Here is a 19,667-nt window from a genome sequence, read left to right on the forward strand (position 1 = left end):
AACAAGCATTTTTCATCTAATTAATTTTTAAACTTATTTTCTTTTGTTTTTTATTTATTTATTATAGTGTATTTGATCCTATTTATAATCTTCTTCAATGCTCGCGACATATTTTCCAGTGGACTAAACACCGCGGCACATTATATAAGATAAATGAAAGATTAAGTTTATTGCACTTTTGTCTTGAGATTTTTAAACAAAATGATGGCATGTATTAAATGTCTTACGTTGCTTATTAATGTTGTATAATTATGTTCTTAAAGAAAATGTATAATGACTTGACTTAAGAAATATGAGCTCAAGGAATTCAAGATGTCCTTTTATCTCTGAGAAAACTGCATGAAATATCATTCCCCAAATGAGAATGGTAATACATTTTAGAAATTGTCGATTTTAAATTTTAATCCCTAATCTATTAACTAATGAGTGTTAGTCTGCTGCCAATGTTTTATTCTCACTTCTAATTACAAAAACACCTTGTTTTTGTCTCTTATTACTTGTGTAAATTTTTATAACAATGATTTTCTATAATCTTGTTGCTGTTGCGTCTTTAGTTCTCTGAACATCTTGTCCTCATGAATCTTTAACGTTACGCATTGAAACCAGATCAGAATTTCTTTTTGAAGAAAACTACTCTTCTTTTTATTTCCATTAATATTCTAAAACCTTGTCTCAGATTAATCTAGTTTGACTTCAAAATAAGTAAAATCTGATAAAAATTATTTCCACAGAGGATCAAACTCAATCTCATTCAATATTGTAAGTAGCAAGAGTCACCGTATATTAAAAAACATTATATGTAAGGTGAAACCGAACATAGTTAAAAGTATGAGTAGTAAAGAACCAGGAAATCAGCCGAAAATGACTTCTCGTGGTTAAAAAATACACAAGGTTGGCTTGATTAATCAATCTCTTGCTTCATGAATAAAAAAATCTCAAACTTCCTTATGATCAAATGGCAGTTAATACATACTTATGAACATAATAGAAACGTCACAAAAGGCAGCTACCAAATTGCTGCTGCATCACCTTTTAATTGCTATGCAAGATACTTATGGCTGTTTGGTTGGGATAATATTGAGGTCTAGTCCAATGTTCATTCCATTGTAAGCAATAGGAGCGTACATCCAAAGATCATCAGAGCTCAGAAGCTGTTAAATTCAAATCATAATGAGTCTCTATCTTATATACGATATAACAAAAATCTTTCATACTGAACTAAAATTTGGATGCAGAGTAAAGAAAGGAGAATCTCAACTAAAGTTGTTACCTTAATTTGGAGCTGTAAAAACTTCACATATTGAACGGCTTCCTCAAGCATGGTGCTGATATCCACCTGCAATTCACGAGGAACCAAAATTCAGCATCTTAAGTCAACCACTTGTTTGACTTTGGCAGTAGTTTGATATTGATTGAGAAATCTACCTTGGTTCCGTTCGGGACAAGGTTTTGTAGGATTTTCAATCTTTCATTTATTCTTTCTCTTCTTCTCTGCGTTGTGCAAAAAGGAAAATTTCTTGAGATCACATCCTTTACACTTTACAGTACATTGACAACAATGAAAGATCATAGAATTGTTAGAATGGATTAATTTGATGAAATACATACCCTTGCATATACACTTTGTGGATCAGTAGCAGAACCTCTACTAGCTGTTGATTTTTTCCCCTTCAACTTAAGGGATGTAGAATCCTCCAGGCTCAGATTTGGAGATCCTCCTCCATTTAGCTCTTGAGAAGCATTGGAGTCATCATCATCTGAGCAGCAACCCTGAAGATCAGGACTTCTACCCTCTTCAGAGTTACTTATTGAATCAGATTTTGGTTTCTTCACGGATTTAGCATTTTTCTTGCTCTTTCGTACCTACCATTAAGTAAAAATCATCAAATCATGATGAGAAGAACCGCAAAAAATATCTGCTGGAAAAGGAAATGCTTACATAACCATACTATTATAGGACAAAGAAACAGCATCAGTAATAATTTGTGTTATTCTACCTGCATTGAGCCCCTGGATCTTTTTCCCGACTTCTCCAGATTGGTGGTTATATCCTCTGTTGCTGCTTCAGAAACTAGTACTTCACATTCCTGGTGATCCTGCGAGTTCTTGTCAGCAATAACCTCTGGACATAAATCTTGATCAGTGTTTTCATTCATCTGTTGGCTGTCACTCCCTTGTACATTATATGGGCTGAACTTGGCAAAACCCATGGACACGTAGCCAATGTTGGCTACTGGGTCATTCAAGCAGTGTTTATTGCCACTTGTAGCAGGAAATATATTGCTACTATCAGAAGTGGAGCAACTTCCTTGTGAAAAACATAAATAATTACTATTACTATTATCAGCGGTTGTAGGAAAATATGGACTGTCATTGATGCTTGTCACGGTCAGTATTGTTGATTCATGGCCAGGCCATGTCGCAGACGGAATTCCCAAGTGGAAATTTCCACACAGATTTTCAGGGAGCGAGCAGTTGTCAAGCAACTGGCTCATGAAGTCGGCTTCCTCAGCAGTGCAAAAACCACTGAGAGAACTCCATTCTTCAGAAATTTGCTCAGTAGGATCCATTTTCTTTCTTGGGTGTGACTCTTCTTCTTCTTCTTCTTCTTCTTCTTCTTCTTCTTCTTCTACTGTTATTGAAGAAGAACCCCACCTATAGAATGAGAACTGTACTCTATTTATACCCAACAAGTATAAATCATATACCACTAAGGATTGACTTCATCCATATAAAAATATCTCAATTCATAATTGGCAATAATTAGCATCTGACAAAGTCCTACACCCTTAAATCAATACGCAAAAGTTCTTGATGGGACCACTTTTAAGCTATAATTTAAGAGGTCCCTTTTCGTAAGTATCTTTTTTTCACGGAGTAATTCAGAACAGATGATTAATTTTTGTCAGAGGGATGAGACTTGCACTGATGAAAATTATTTTAACACCGTCAAAACCAATCTTTAGAACACCAAGTAAACCTGTGTTCCAGACCATACCTTCATCCACTGGATCAATTATTCGTTTTTCATTAGAATATGAATATATCATTGTTCAGGAAGCCCTGTACAAAATTGGTAGACCTGAAAATTCCTTCCACGGATGAGAGAGAAGCAGAATATAAAAGTATTTGTGAATGAGAATGAGGAGATTTGGAGGGTTGTACAAAGAGAATTACACCTGTTAATAGTGAGACCGACGTGGGGTTGGCCCAGAATATGATATTATATAAATTATGTATTAGACAAAATACAAAATGACGTATGCAAGAAGGACGGCGAGAGATCGTGGTGGTAAGTCTTCCATTCTGAAAACTGTTTTCAAAACTAGACAGCATTATCTGCTAACTGTGTTTTTGTCCCCTCTAGAGCTGTTAAAAACCTACCACATTCTCTTCATTGTTCAACTCAGTTTTCAGTTCTAGATTTTGCAAACATTCGTGGATCGATATAATGCGAGATTCTTGTGCCCAGTTCAGCATTTTATCGTAATGCTGAGTTGGGAAATCTGGGCTATAATCCAGATATGAAACAATGGCACAATTAACGATTTGTATAATAATATCACTTCTGGCTTCAGGGCAGTGTTCAACATTCTCTGTCGTATTTTATGTTTATATTTATGTTTAAGATGTTGGAATATATGGACAACAATATATTCCTCGACATATGGATGATTAACAAGATTTGCTGTATTTTATATATCCTTTGTGAGTTCGTGAGTGCCCGTTTGGTTAGATCAGAGATTGGAACACTGCCTTAAGATTCTTCTTCCTCTTACACTCCAATTTAAGATTGTTACACATAAGATCTCTCATGCTACAAAGCCTTAGCCAAGACATTAATTACAGTGTTATTATTATCTTAATTATTTTAACTAAAAATTGGCCTACACTTTGTGGTTCATAAAAAAGTTGCATGACATGTACTAAAAGTGCCGCAATAAATATTAAATTTAAATGTTTTAAAATAGTTGGTCAATTTATGGTTAACAAATATATACTTGTTAAAATTACGTTATTTTATACTTCTTTCAAATTGATAAATATATAAATGTTTGTTTTTAACCCCAAGAATAAATTTATCACGATTATGAGTTTGTGATTCACCATGTTGTTAGTACTCAGAAGCATATCTTCTTGGATGTGGGAAGATGATATGCCCTTAGATTTTAAAAATTTTGTATATGCATAATGAGAATTCATGAGAGTTAAATTAGAAAGATTTTAATTTTTTTTATAAAAAATGTAATTTAATGTCAATAAATAGTAAAATATCACATTCAATATCATAAAATACGGATATATATTTTTTATTTGTTTGTTGATTTATTTACCTTTTTCATTGACACAAAATAAAAGTATTTTACTTTTGTTATTTCAGATTTTTTTACGTTTGTGGGAGAAGTAAATTTAACTTTTTTTTTCCTTCTTTCAAAATATAAGAGAACTAAGGGAAAGTTATGTATTAAAAGAATAAAAATCAAAGAAAACTAACCAATAATGAAGTTCGTGCTCCTCGTATGAGGTTGTTCACACTGTTGTGAAGAAGCAAGTGATGAAAGTAACGTCAAGATTACATATAAAGGGTTTTGCATCTAACCATCGCTTCAAGTATGATATCTACATAGTCAGATGTTAATTGCTAGACATAATAATCATATTTTTGTGTTAGTGTTCATCTTTCACTCTTTAACATGTTTTTTTTTTTGATAAAAAAGAAAGATAAATACAAGCACATTATTTATGTTCTAATTTCTTAATTGTTTTGTTTCATTTTGAAGAGAAAAAAAAAGATAATAATCTATTGTCCCACTTGGTACTAAATTATTAGTTTTGTATTTTTTTAGTATTTTAAAAGTGATAAAAAAAATTATCTATGTAAATGAAAATAACACAAATTTAATTTTTTCATATTATAAGAAACATGATATCAATGATGTAATTATTTATTTTTGTTTTATTAGTAACAGTAATTAAATATATAAATTTTAGTAATAATTATTTATTTTTTGATTTACCAAATTGTTAGTAAAAATTTTGAGTGTATTATTTTAATTATTTCAATATTATTAATTAAGATCCACTTTTAGTACTTGATGTGAATCATGACCCTAAACAAGGAGACATAAAATCGGAGTTGAATCTTGTTGGAGCTGTAAGTATTCTCAATCTTCGAGGTGACAACATACTAAAAAATGGGAATATTATAATACTTGAAAAATATGTATTAAACGGTATCATAAAATAATTTAGAATACTTTAAATTTATTTCTTATGATTTGTTTCAGCATTTCCTTATATTCCATGATTTATTTTGTCTTATTTTCTTATTTAATTATAATTATGATTTAGTATTCAAATTTTCTCTCTTTTGTTGTACAGATAACACATCATATCATATTAAGTTACTATCAACTTTAGATTCAATGTATATCCTCTCCTCAATACGAATCTTTAGTAGAACTTGTTAACATGTTTGCATATAAGGTGCTCCGAAAGACCTTCGACAGTTCATCATTCCTATATATAGTTATTTAATTTAAATACATTGTCTTCCTAATTTATTTAATTTGATTATATTTTTAGCCGTTATATATATATATATATATATATATATATATATATATATATATATATATATATATATATATATATATTTATTTTCAGCTCCATAGTTTATAGGAACAAAAAAATATATTTAAATTTAATTATTCTTGCTAAAGAATAATCCGTTATATTAAAAATGTAGTTACAATCCAATAATTGAATACGTAGCACGGGTTTAGAATCAGAACCGACGTGTATTTATTCAATAATAAATTAATTCTTTTGGAAAAAGCATTATATAATTATAAATATGAACATCATATTCCGTACGCAAATAAAATAAATAAGCAAGTACCACCCCCTTATTAATATCAAATAAAATAAATAAGCAAGTTTAGCAGATCCAAATAAAGAATGAATGACAAAATGTTGTTGATTTAAGTGAAAGCAATTTGAACTTAAGAAAAGTCTTTCCTTAATTCTTTTGAGTTGAAAAGATACTTTTTTATTGTTACCGATTTGAAGTACTATATATTTTGTTCATAATAAGGTGTAGCATATTCTTAACTATATTTTTTTTTCTGTTGATAATATTATAATTCGAGATTTTACTAAAAGATCTATTAAAGATAGTTACATGTTTTTTTTATTAAAATTAATTATTGATAAGGTAACTTTAAAAACAGAGTTTTTTTAGATTAACTATAGCACGGGATCCAAGTTTTTACTCAGCGAACTCAAATCAGTAATATGTAAAAACATTGATTTGCATGAAACATTAGAAAGTAAAGAGAAATTGGTACTTTTTATCAGCAAAGTTAACACATTGGTGTCCGGTTTCTTGAAAGGACTTGTTTGATTAATGAATGCTGTCCATAGTTTGCAGGATTGAGTGGCATTACAGAAATGAATAGACTAAAACATCATACAGAGACAATCTAAGTTAATGAAATGTTGTAACCTCTTTAATTGCTATACTATCACATTAATTCATCTTCCTTTGGTCGGAGAAATACTGAGGTCAAGTCCAATGTTTATACCATTGTAAGCAATTGGGGCATACATCCACATATCGTCAGAGCTCAGAAGCTGTTTCATCCAAATCAAAATGAATTAATAATCACAATCTTAATGTAAAATGAAGATCTTTGAAAAAATGTAATGAGAAGGTTTTCCTAATCGTTACCTTGATTTGGAGCTGTAAAAACTTAACGTATTGCACTGCTTCATCAAGCATGGTGCTGATATCCACCTACAGTTTAGGAAGACAGAACATGAGAATTTGAACACTGACCAATTGTGGGCAACAGTTCAATGAACAGAGAGAGTTACCTTAGTTCCGTTGGGGACAAGATTTTGCAGTATTCTCAGCCTTTCATTTATTCTTTCTCTTCTCTTCTGCACAACCCAGTACAAAATTTCCTTTTAGGCTTAATAAAATATGTTTATTTAATTAAGAACAAAAACCATATTTTTTGTTGAGATTTTTAAATCGTAATTTCATCACAGTCTCTGATATCAGAATGAATGCGACTGATGTAGCGATAATTACAGTCCTTATGCAGTTGAATAAATTCTAAAAATCTTGTTATTATTAGCACAGTGATCATACATTTGCAATTGTCATTGTGATTTCATTGAAATGTGCTTCTAATGGGTGACTTACTCTTGCATAGAGGCTCTGTGGATCAGTAGCAGGACCCTTAGTTGCTCTTGATTTTCTAAGCAAACTGGGAGGTGCAGGATCTTTCAATGCTCCTCCATTTGGCTTCAGAGAAGCATTAGAGTCACCCTGTGAAAAACAGCCGAGCCCTTCGAGGTTCAAGCTTCTGTCATCTTCATTCTTGTTCATCGAAGCAGATTTTGAATTTTTCTTCAACTTGGTATTCCTCAATGTTTTTGAGACCTACAGATAATACAATCATGATCAGAGTCCAACACAAGTAAACAACATAACTCAATATTCTGAAGGGAAAAAAGGAGAGTAGAAATATGGCACTAGGTAACAGAACTTTAGCTCGGTATTAATTATTCTATCTCTACCTCTTTTGAGTTCCTAAGCCTTTTTGTTAGATTCTCCAGGTTTTCACTTCTGTCCTCGTGTGCATATTCAGAAACCATCATCTCATACTCCCTCTTAGCCTGCAAATTGTTGTCAGCAAGAGCTACTGGGTCTAGACTTGACTCTTCATCAGTGTTTTCATTTATTGAGTTATCATAACAGTGAAAACTATGGGGACTGAATTGAGCATCTCCCAGGAAAAAGGCCATGGACACAGAGTCAAAGTTTGTTGCTGGATCACAGTAGTAGGGTCCACTACTTGTAGTGGACAATACACTATTACCACTGTCAATGCTGGAGCTACTCCCTTGTGAGAAACATAAATTAATGTCTGTAACATTTGGAAGGAAGTATGAGTTGCTATTAGTGGCTTTCATGGTCACTGTTGTGGATTCATGGGCCGGCCAAAAGCCAAAAGTGGTATTTCCGTGGTGCTTTTCTGTGACAGAACAGTGAGTACCACCAAACAACTGAGCCATAAAGTCAGCTTCTTCAGTTGTGTGCAATCCACAAAGAGAACCCCATTCTTCGGAAATCTGTTGAGAAGATTCCATTCTACTTCTGGTTTAAAATCTATGAGAAGGAAGGGTTCTCTTGTTTTAGTGTGACAGTATGCAAAAACTGAAGAAACTGGGTTTTGTTTCAGTATTCAAGGGATGTGAAAAGTGAGAAGACAGTACTGGTACATTTATACCTAACAACCTCAGGTAATGCCAAAATGGGATTGGTTCCATCTATCGAAAAAGATCCCAAAACCATTGGAAATAATTAAGCGCTGACAAAGTACTAATTAATACCCTGAAATTATTTCCACTAGTTCTTGACCAGACCATATACACATTAAAAGATTCGGCTAATGGTATTGATTTTTATTAAAATAATAACCCTCGAATGAGCTTATAACTTCCCTCTCAGGTGAAATGCAATGATCAAAGTGTTGCTGAATGAGACTAGTGTGGGAGTTGATTCGTTAGAGACAAAAAAAAGAATGAAAAATGTGATTGCTGGCCCAGAATATGATATTAATTTAACAAGAACTATTTGTGTTGGACAGAAAGAACGAAAATGACATTGATATGGGGAAATTGAAGGGGTGTCTCATGTCTGTCCAACATTCTAAATTCCTAATTTAATTTTGATTCGGACTGTGTTGTTTGATGTCTACCAACTGGATTCATGTACCCTCCCGAGCACTCCAAAACTCATTCAGTTCCCTCAACTCATGTTTTTTCTTTTCTTAATACTTTTGAATCTATATTTAACTACCATGTTTTGTGTTGCAGTCGTTTCTATGGCTCTCTCGCAAATCATTAACATGATTGATATATAATTCGTCAACATCTATACCAGGAAATGCCAGTCTCCTAAATTAATTTCAACATCTCCCTCAAGTGAATGTATCTTAGTAGCTTAAGAAATTGCTTTGAGTTCTTTTACTCTATGTATAGGAAGTTTATCAATTTTCATAGTATTTACTTTGATAATATCTAATGCTGTTAAAATAGGTTCTAATCCGTGAGTCAATCTCGCTCACCACATGTTTGAGTTGAGTTGGGTTTGAAAAAAATATAATTTTCTTATATGGGTTAGTTTTCAATCCGACTTACTTAGAACCCGGCTCATCTGGATTGAATCCTTGGTGAACCGGGTTGGCTCACCAACCCACATAATATAATTTAATTATTTATTATTTTGTGTTTTAATATTATTAGTTAGTATTTTTTTTATTATATTGTAGATGGGGATAAAAAAATGTTTCAAAAGAGAAAAATATTATAGATTTATGACTCTAATATTATAAATGGACAAAAGATATAAAAATGATCAATATTAAAAACTTATTTGTTTGTCTTTCGGACTTGTTTTTGGATTACAGTTCGATTGTATAACATTTTTTTTATTTTGAATTATCTTTGGACTTTAACATCATTTTAGAGTGAAATTTATTTATATTTGAATTAAAAAAATTATTTTTTTATTTAAAAAAAACTCATAATTAAGTGAGTCAATGAGTCAACCCGTTTAATCCACCAACCTGTGGTGGGTCGAGTCGAGTTGGAATTTTTTTAGCGTGCTAATAAATGAGCTGAGTTGGATGACTTACTAAGTGACCAACTCATGGTAGGCCAGACTGGGTCGAATTGGGTTATCCGTTTTGACAGTACCACTTAATATGATTTTTAATCTTAATATTGTAAAAAATATCAACTAAATTCTATCACTAAATGTTAGACCAATTAGTAAATATAAATAGTAAAAATATATAATTTCATATATCTTTTGCACAAAAACATATTTAGCTAATTATTTTTAAATATTTCACGACAAATAAAATAAAATGTAGTATTAAAGCAAATATTTTTTAAAAATAAATAATTTTATATTATTGAAAACAGAAAATGAAATTTTTTGTTAATGTGAATAAAATTTTAAATATATATATTGATGGATTTTTGAAAGTAATAAATAATACTGAGACTTGAATCAGTATGTTTTGAATCTTTATAAACTTTTTACACAAATAATATTAATGTCATGTTTCTTTTTCATTATCTAACTTTTATTTACTCGAATAACATACTTTTATTGTGTTAATTCAGAATTCGGTTTATGAGTAATCAAATTTTGAATATGTTTTTGCATTAACATGCTTTTTTGAATTAGAACACTAAAGACATGTCTAGGATTTATTTTTTGAAAATCGAATTTCGAACTAGCATAATGAAAATGTGCAATTTGAGTAAATAAAAACCAGTGTTCTGTTTTGGAAAAAAAGAAATGTAATGGTGTGTTATTCGTGTAAAAGAAATTATCATCTTTATATACATTGTTCAACTTTTTTTATTTTTATTGATATAAATTCAAACTTGAATTTTTATTTTAAATATATATATATATATATATATATATATATATATATATATATATATATATATATATATATATTCAATGATTATTTAGTATAAACACCTCTTACTTTATTTTGATGAAATAATTTCGTAAAAGAACCAAATAGTTATAAATCAGTGAAAATAACTAGTCACACCACTCATGTGATAGAATGGACCTACAGATACAGATGTAAGAAAACAGGTTAGTTATTTAGCGTGGCAGATTAAGAAAACCGTTGAATAGCTATTGAAGAAAAGTAGTTATCTGCGTTTATAAAATGAAACTACCACAAAACATGTTTTTCATAGTTGTTTTCAAAACTGTACTAACTGTTTATTATTATTACTATAAAAAAAATGTGGACCAGAATACCTACATTTCCACATCTGTTTTAAAAATTAAGACACAGTGTAATAATATTGTGCTTATTCCTCAACATTATATCCAACCATTTTATTGATCTTTAAAAAATTAACGAATTGATGCTGGTCTTATCTTAGGTTAATCAAAAATATATACTTTTGGTAGTGTTTAATGAAATGTAGTGTGAAAGTTTATTGAAATATAGTGCTTACATGATTAACCAATCTATGTAAAATTTGAGGTTACATGAATAATGCGCTTATATTTTAAGAGGCCAAAGAAAAAAAAAATACGTGGAAAAGAGGAAGAAATTATTAGTGTTTGAAATGAATTGAAAAGTAGTTGTGTCACTATCAAACCAATCACCGAAGGTCACGCCAGTTTGGACGGTAGATTTTACGCGTAGGTATCTTCTTCCTTCATGCACACCACACGAGCAACTGTCACACGCTTCAAAATTAATAATTACACTATCATAAATTATTCAATCAATTTTGCAATCATTTTTTAAGTTTGTAAAAGTACTTTATAAATTTCTCATACTTCATTTCAACATTTTTGTTATAAGAATATTATAATAATATAATGTATTTAAAACCGTCATTATTTTACCATTCAATGAATAAAATCAAAACTTAACCCAAATTTATAAATTTCTCATACTTCATTTCGACATTTTTATTATTAAAAAATAATCATAACAGTGTAATCTATTTTTGTATTTTTGTGTTACCCATTCAATTAATAAAGTCAAAACTAAACTCAAATTACCTTCTATACATGAAAAAAGGTCTAATTTTAATTATTTAACTGTAAATAATTATTAATCGGGTACCTTAAACACTTCCTTAAATTGAGCATTGCAAATAAAAATGCATTCAGTCTTGTATCAAGAAATTCAAAGTAAATTTAGGTGTACAGTGGGGTTGAATAGAGTAAATGAATAATATTAGATAAATAAAGTTGATAAAATAAAGAATAATAAATTAAGATGGTAAATTAAAATTTTGTGGATATTTTATTTAACACAAATAATGTTTTAATTTTTATAGATTTACAGATATATTTAAAATTTTATTTTTGATATAATATTTTTTTATTAAAAATTAATACTAAATTATATAAATCATTTATAATAAAAATAATTATTAATCATCATGTGATTTTTTTTTGTTAAATGTTTGATATATTTATTTCAATTCAAAATTCAAATATTATTTTAAGAAGAAATGACTTAATATAAACGTATAATTCGTATAATTTTTCGAAATTATTCTGTAACTATATATCCAACTATCTCCCTAAGTTAAATAGTCGAATATATATTTTGTAATATTAATTTTGATGTAAGCTAATTTTGACCCGGCTCGCTAAGAACCCGTGGTGAGCCAGGTTACCCGTTTTGATAGCTCTATTCTCTCTCTCTCTCTATATATATATATATATATATAGGGTTTGCTAACATGCGTAGGCCTGTTTTTCAGTTGGTACATTTTAGCAATGTGTACCGGGTTTTAGTAGACAAAAATACCCTTATATACCATGGATTCTAAGTTTTAAGGTAAAAAGAAACCCCCCAAATCCTTACTCACCTCTCTCATTCTTCTCAACCATTTCTATCTCTCTCACTCAAACCTTTTCTCTGTCATACTGTAGCCCCAATTGAAAAAAAAATCATTAACACTTACCGTTAAACAATTTGCCTTTGTAAAGAGTTGAGTCATTGACATATTCACCTTCAAGCAAAGGTTCATTCAAGATCTCTTCAATTTCACCATCTTCACTAATCTCTCTAATTTCATCATTTGCATATGTTGAATCATCATCTCTAAAAAAAACCCTCCAGGACAATTACCAATTCCTTTGGATGTCATTATGCTTGTGAAAATTAAATAAAATTATATACGACAAAAATTATAAAATGAAAACTCATTATAAAATCATTTTTTGTAAGAAATTGTTTAACAACGAGTGTTTATGATTTTTTCCAAGCCAATTACTAATTCCTTTGATGTCATTATGCTTGTGAAAATTAGATAAAATTATATAAGACAAAAATTATAAAATGAAAACTCCTTATAAAATCATTTTTTTGTAAGAAATTGTTTAACAATGAGTAAATCTGATTTTTTTCAGGTCAATTACCAATTCCTTTATTTTAACAGCTAGTGTTTCTGATTTTTTTTAGTTGGGACTATCATAGGATAGGATAAGATGACAGAGAAAATGTTGGAGTGAGAGAGATGAAAGAGAAAGAGTTGAGAGGAATGAGGAAGGTGAGGAAGGATTTGGGTTTTTTTTTTTTTAGTTTTGAGAATGAAAATTATTGGAATATCCAAAGCCTGATTAATGTAACCAAAGAATCTAATTAAAAATGTGGATGATAAAACAGTTTTGAATGATAGCGTTATACATATAAATAAAGTTTAAGAATTAGGGTTTAATGATTCTCGCATGTATTACTATTTTTTTCTTTTAGTTTAATGATTCCAACTCGTAATTTACATTTTTTATATATATATATATATATATATATATATATATATATATATATATATATATATATTTAACATTAAAGGTAGTGTAGACTAAACTTGCTTAATTTAAAAAAAAAAACTTAAGGACTAAATATATGATTAAAACTTTACAAAAAAATTACAGATTTGTAAAACTATGAATCAATCTAAAAGCTATTTGATAACACATTATCCGTTAAAAAACCTGATTTATTTTTTTAATCTTGAATTTTCATTTCGTTAAATGAGTTTTTCTCTTTGTCTTGTAACAAAGACACTTTACCTTTATTTCATTAAATTCTCCATCAATTTGTATGAGGAGAGAAACATATTATTCTTTGTAGTTGATAGTTGAAAAATCAACTATAATCCTTTTCTGTCAAACCAAAAACCAATCATAATAAGAATGGGTATATATATATATATATATATATATATATATATATATATATATATATATATATATATATATATATATATATATCACACTGTGTCATGAATTACAAACTCAAGAAAAAAAAAAAAGCATAAAAGACATTCTTTCAACCGGATATTTTTTTCATAACTAATTTACATTAACTAAATGTTTTAGTAAATATGGTTGCTATAACTTTTTGTAAGGGTTAATCGTCCAAGAGTTATTTTTCCAAGCTGCTCTTCATCAATATCGGTGTCAAATATTTTTCAATGTTAAAGTTAGTTTGATTCAATTGTCAAAATAATAGATGGATAGTTGATGTCTATCTTATTACCTTACAGTGGATTATTATTTATAGCTTTGTAATGAGTTTTTTATTATTGCTAGTCTAATTACCCCTATAGACTCCAAAATTTAAGAGTTGTAGTTAGAATGATTTTCTACTTTGAACTTTTTCATATTGGTCATTCGGTTTTTTGGTAAAAACATTATGTTCTTCGTTCTTTTATTATAGTAAAATACAATTTGGCTAACTGTTAAGTTGATCGCCTAAAACAACTCTTTGACTATATGAGACATATACAGTACATTTTTTACTTTTTTTTTATAATTTTTATTGCTAGAAAATATCAAAAAGTATGATACTTTTTTTTAAGTTTTAACGAAGTATTTATAAGATTTTTACGTAAAAATGGTTGAAAGTTTCACGTCAACTAGAAATAAGATCAATTTATAATATATAAGTGGATGCAAAACTTCACCTTACAAACCAGTTTTGTAGGATTGAGTTAGATTTAAAATCTACTTCTTAAATATAAATGGGTGCAAACCTCACCTTATAAATTAAATATTTTTTTCACAACTACAACAATCGACAACATTATTTATCAATGAAAAATGAAATCAAACGTGAAGCATTATAAATGTCTTAAGTGTATGGTTCAAGGCTTTCTAAGGAAAATTACAAGTATTCCTTTATTTGAATGCTGTGTTTCTTAAAATAATTATTGGCTCGGTTTGTACAACCTTTAAACCTCTTTGGCTGTCAAAATATAAGAAACACATTATAAATAAGTTCTCAGAGTTGATACATTATAACTGAAGATATGCTTGTTGATCTGACCATTACATAACACCCTCTAAGATATAATTTTAAGAAGATGTGCGAAACTCCATTGTCAAAGCTAGGATCAAATAAACGAATTTAATTTCAGAAGTCAAAGCAAATATTCAATGTATTACTTAAAATTCAGATGGCTTTAAAAATTCCGAACAAATATGATGCTTAGTTTGCATTTTAGAAGTCAAACTCATTCCAATACTAAATTGTATATTAAGGCTGAACTTCTTCCTTTCTCACCTAATGTTCATTATTCGTCCATTTATCTAGAGTTAACTGGTTGACAAACCAAAAGTCAATTTTAAAAAAACGAAAGAGGCCTATTACATGAAGCCACAGAAGTCAACCATCATACTTAGATCAAAATTAATATAATGTTTGCCTTCATTGACTTGCATGCATGGTCTTCTCCTTTGAGGGTTTCTTATCAACCCAACAAACACATCCTACCAAAACAAGTGTTTGTTCATTCATGCTGCATTTACATGGGTTTGCACTTGTAGTAACAATTTTGTAACATCATTAGCAAAAACAAATGACAGAAGATCGAAAATGTCTCTCACAAAATTAATATGTATTCATATATTTAGTCACTGATTGATGTAAAAAGCCAGAAACATTATGTTTTGCAATTTGTATGGCTATATGTTTCAGGAAATTACGAACATATAAATATATCTTATTGTTATTTTTATTGCAATTTTAAATCATTATATGATTAATCAATCAATAAATATTCAGAACTTCAGTGGTTATTTCACTCACAAAGTTCTAAACATTTATTTTTATCCAACAAGTTTCACACGGTTAATTAATTAATTTAAACTAAGTATTAACATGATTTTTTACAATAAATTGTGAATACTGTTTTATGGATTCCAAAAAGTGAATAAAGTAACCTTGAAGCCACTTTATATGCACATGTGATTCTGATGTCCGTACAATTGCAAAGTACATTATTATAGTTGCTTAACTTAAATAATGATAAAATAATAGTAATGGTAACAATAATCAAATGGGTGCATCCACTATATGCCACGACTTAGCAGTGGAGAGCACGTTTCCATGTTAAACATGGGTTAATTTATAATATGTACCATCTTATACTTTTTTTAACTTTTTTTCATTTTAATTTATTTATAAATTAATATTAATTTATAAAAAAATTCTTTAAAATAACTTTGAATTCAAACATCTTCCGTACATATATAACTCTTTTTTAAAATAAAACGTGTTATGTTTGGATAAAAACTAAGAATAAAAAAATCCATCGTTCTTAAATTTCAATACACAAAACAGAGAAGAAATATTTGTTTGTCTGAGAAAAAATATTTTTAAGTTTTCTAATTTGATATGTAAATATAGACCAAATTTTCGCAGGTTTTGTTTTTAGAAAATCAATACTAACAATTGTTTTAATACTTAAATATGCACGTTCTAATATAAATATGATAAACGACATGATAATATAAATATATATGAGATATCCAATTATTTTTAAAAAATATATAAAAGAATTGTGTAAATATCTGTTTCATAAGTTTAAAAAAAATTGAATGGAGAATAAATATATTATTATATAAAAAAATACAAAAGTTAAGCATAAATAAAAAAAATTTATTCTTCGATTGCTTAATCTCTCTAAAATGAAAGGTATCTTTTTTTTTTTCAAATTTTTGAAGATATTATTATCCTTTCTTCTATTAGAGCATGGAAATTAGAAGGTGACATAGTATAAAATAATATGAATAATTTGAAAATATTTGATTTTTCTTATTGTTGTTATTGCATGCCTTATCGAATTTTTGTGTTTATATGTGAAATTTGGACTAAATAGATTAATGTATACTATTGAAGATTTATACGAATATGTTTATTTGTAAATCAAACCTTCTAAGAGAAAGTTAAGACTTTCTTAATATTTCTAAGTTTCTTATTTATCCCTCAAAAGAATTAAGTTAAAAGAATAATTTACTCTTTAATTGAAAAATAAATTATAATGGTGAAAATGAAACTTTGATAAAACTAACTTTATGATAGATGATTATTACGGAGTTTGTGTGGTAATGAATTATTACTTTTATTCAGAAATGATTATAATGTAAGTGATATTAGATAATACGTGTGAATATTTTATGGTACTGAGTTTATATAAGAGGAAACATATTTTAGGACATGAATAACTCTGAATGAATTGTTGTGGCATAAATATGAAAATGATTTGGAAATGAGTGATTTGGTTTTGATAAGAAAACAACAATTATTTTGATAGATATGATAAATTCGTTGGGTCTATCTATCGAGAAGAAAGTTAACTGAGGAGACACAAATAGTAATGACATATAAGCCCAACTATATAAAGTATTGACACGACTCTCTACCCAAAACCTTAAGAAAATAGGTTAATAGATCTTTCACCTTTATATAATGTTCTATTTTCTCATTTCTATCCAATGTGAGACTTGGATTCACTTTGATTCCCAACAAAATTTGTAGGATGAAAATATATTCAATTTATATATTAAGTTGAATGAGGTATTATTAATTTAAATTGAGTTGTTTGATGTTACTTTGATACTAGTTATACATTTGAAGTTGATAATTGAATATTCAATTATTCAAAAGGTTGAATTCTTTGAATATAATTAAATAAAACAAGTATATAGTTTTACATTGAAGAAGTAATTACTTTAGGTTAAAATGGAATTAATTAGTTTGCAAAGTTTGTTTATCTCGCTAAAGCTTAATTAGTTAAGTTATGAGTAACTCAAGTGAGATAAAAATAACATAACAATTCTATCTTTTCTTAAATTCGAATCACTCAACAACTAGTTATGGATGATAAATATATTTATTCGTTATGGATAATAATTTTATATGTTTATATATTGTTTAATTATTTAGCTTGAGATGTTAGAAATTATATATCCTCCCTAAGTAACTTTGTTGAATATGACAACAAAAAGCAACTAGTATTTAAAAAATTAAAATAACAAGTAGTTTTTTAAAAACAAATTTTTGAAATAACTTATTTTGTAGAACATTAATTTTAAAACAACTACTTTTCACTTGTCTTTTTATTTATTTTTAAACAAACAATTAAAAAATAAAAAGATATTGCTATAAACTATAGGATCAATTCATATTAACTACTTTTACTTCATGTTATAAACTATAGACTTACATCAAATACGAGTGGGTTGATATAAAGGTTATAATCTTAAAGTAATTTTAAAACATTTTGTCACAATCAATTATTTAAATTTGATAAGTCTATTAGATTATTTGACGGAATTCAACTGATTAAATTTTTATTTTAATCATTTATGAGAATGAGTAGCAAGTTGATTTTCCTATATATTCTCGAATTAACAACTTATAATATATATATATATATATATTAATGAAGGGATAGTTGATAAAAACAAACAGTAGTTGTTAGAAATAGGTAACTGAATGCCAACTGTTTAATTATATGAATGAGGCAACAAATAAATAAAACCAGAAAACCCTTTTCCTTTAATTAAAGTCGTGCCTGCCGGTTTCTAAACAGTGTTTTTTGGTGCATGCTTCATAAACTATTTTTGCAATATATCTTATAATATATACACACTCCAATCATCAACCATAAGGGCGAATACACATTATTTTTTAGTCTAAAATGCAGACGCATGCATTGCCAGGAACAGAATCTCATTTTTTTATGCCCTTCACACTTTATAAAAAAAAAAGTATTGCTTGTTAAGTTTTATTAAGTAAAAATTTAACAGCTAAGCAACCTTTACAATATTCATTTTTTCAGAAAATATTAATTATTAAAAGTGATAGCCACCTATTCAGGATGAAGATATTTTGAACTTCAATTTATTGTTTACTGATTTAGATTGATACCAAAATGTAAATCAAACCAATCAAATTGTTTTAGATCTTTTGCTTAAACTAATCAAATCTAATAATGATAGTTTTATGTACTAAAATGAATTTGAATAATGTATTTTTTATTATAAATTATTTCGTATACTTTTATATATATATACATATATATATATATATATATATATATATATATATATATATATATATATATATAATTGTATATATTTATAATTTTTTTGTTATTATTTAGCTTACAGTATGTTTGGTATGGTTAACGAGTTGATTGGACAGTCAATCTATCATTTAAACAAATTGTATTTTTACTATAATAACCACGTGAATAAGATGATGTTTTTATCAAAAAGATTGAACGACTAATACGGAATGACTCAAAGTAGAAAATCATTTTGATTAAAACTCTTGAAAAGAACACTGGAGTTCGGTTCTCAGTTAGATCAACAATAATAAAAAAAACTCATTACGAAATAGATATTCAACGTAAGATATAAATAGTGTTGAAATTAATTAGATATTCAAAGTACGAAATAAATATTTAAGGAAAGCTATAAATAGATATTCAAGGTAAGATGATAAGGTGGACATTAATTACATATTTATTACTCGGACCTTTGAACCAAACGAACTTTATCATAACTTTTGACAAGTAGGAGTAAGGATTATTGGACGATTGACCCTTAGATAGAGTTATACTGACCCTACTTACTAAAACATTTTGAATAAGAAACATGAAAAACAACATTGTCCAAATGAACATTAGTAATCATCTAATTAGTTGTAATAAAAAATGCTCATTCAATTTGCATTACTTAAAATTCATAAGTTTATATATATATATATATATATATATATATA

General features: G+C 28.1%; 2 protein-coding genes across 2 annotated transcripts; both read right to left on the minus strand.

Moving 5' to 3' along the window:
* Positions 1–737: 737 nt before the first annotated feature.
* LOC124831422 (transcription factor bHLH84-like) lies at positions 738–2,667 on the minus strand. Its single transcript, XM_047305428.2, has 5 exons — positions 1,998–2,667; positions 1,609–1,863; positions 1,426–1,491; positions 1,271–1,336; positions 738–1,151 (listed from the first exon to the last, which is right to left on the minus strand). The coding sequence occupies exons 1-5, from the start codon at positions 2,568–2,570 to the stop codon at positions 1,053–1,055; spliced, it is 1,059 nt and encodes a 352-aa protein (XP_047161384.1). The 5' UTR covers positions 2,571–2,667; the 3' UTR covers positions 738–1,052.
* A 3,739-nt stretch (positions 2,668–6,406) lies between these two features.
* LOC124831416 (uncharacterized) lies at positions 6,407–8,163 on the minus strand. Its single transcript, XM_047305420.2, has 5 exons — positions 7,591–8,163; positions 7,214–7,453; positions 6,880–6,945; positions 6,734–6,799; positions 6,407–6,636 (listed from the first exon to the last, which is right to left on the minus strand). The coding sequence occupies exons 1-5, from the start codon at positions 8,161–8,163 to the stop codon at positions 6,538–6,540; spliced, it is 1,044 nt and encodes a 347-aa protein (XP_047161376.1). The 3' UTR covers positions 6,407–6,537.
* Between the last annotated feature and the right edge of the window lie 11,504 nt (positions 8,164–19,667).

Source organism: Vigna umbellata, chromosome 8 (genome assembly GCF_029865625.1).
Source record: "Vigna umbellata cultivar VRB3 chromosome 8, Vumbellata_1.0, whole genome shotgun sequence".
Lineage (NCBI taxonomy): Eukaryota > Viridiplantae > Streptophyta > Magnoliopsida > Fabales > Fabaceae > Vigna > Vigna umbellata.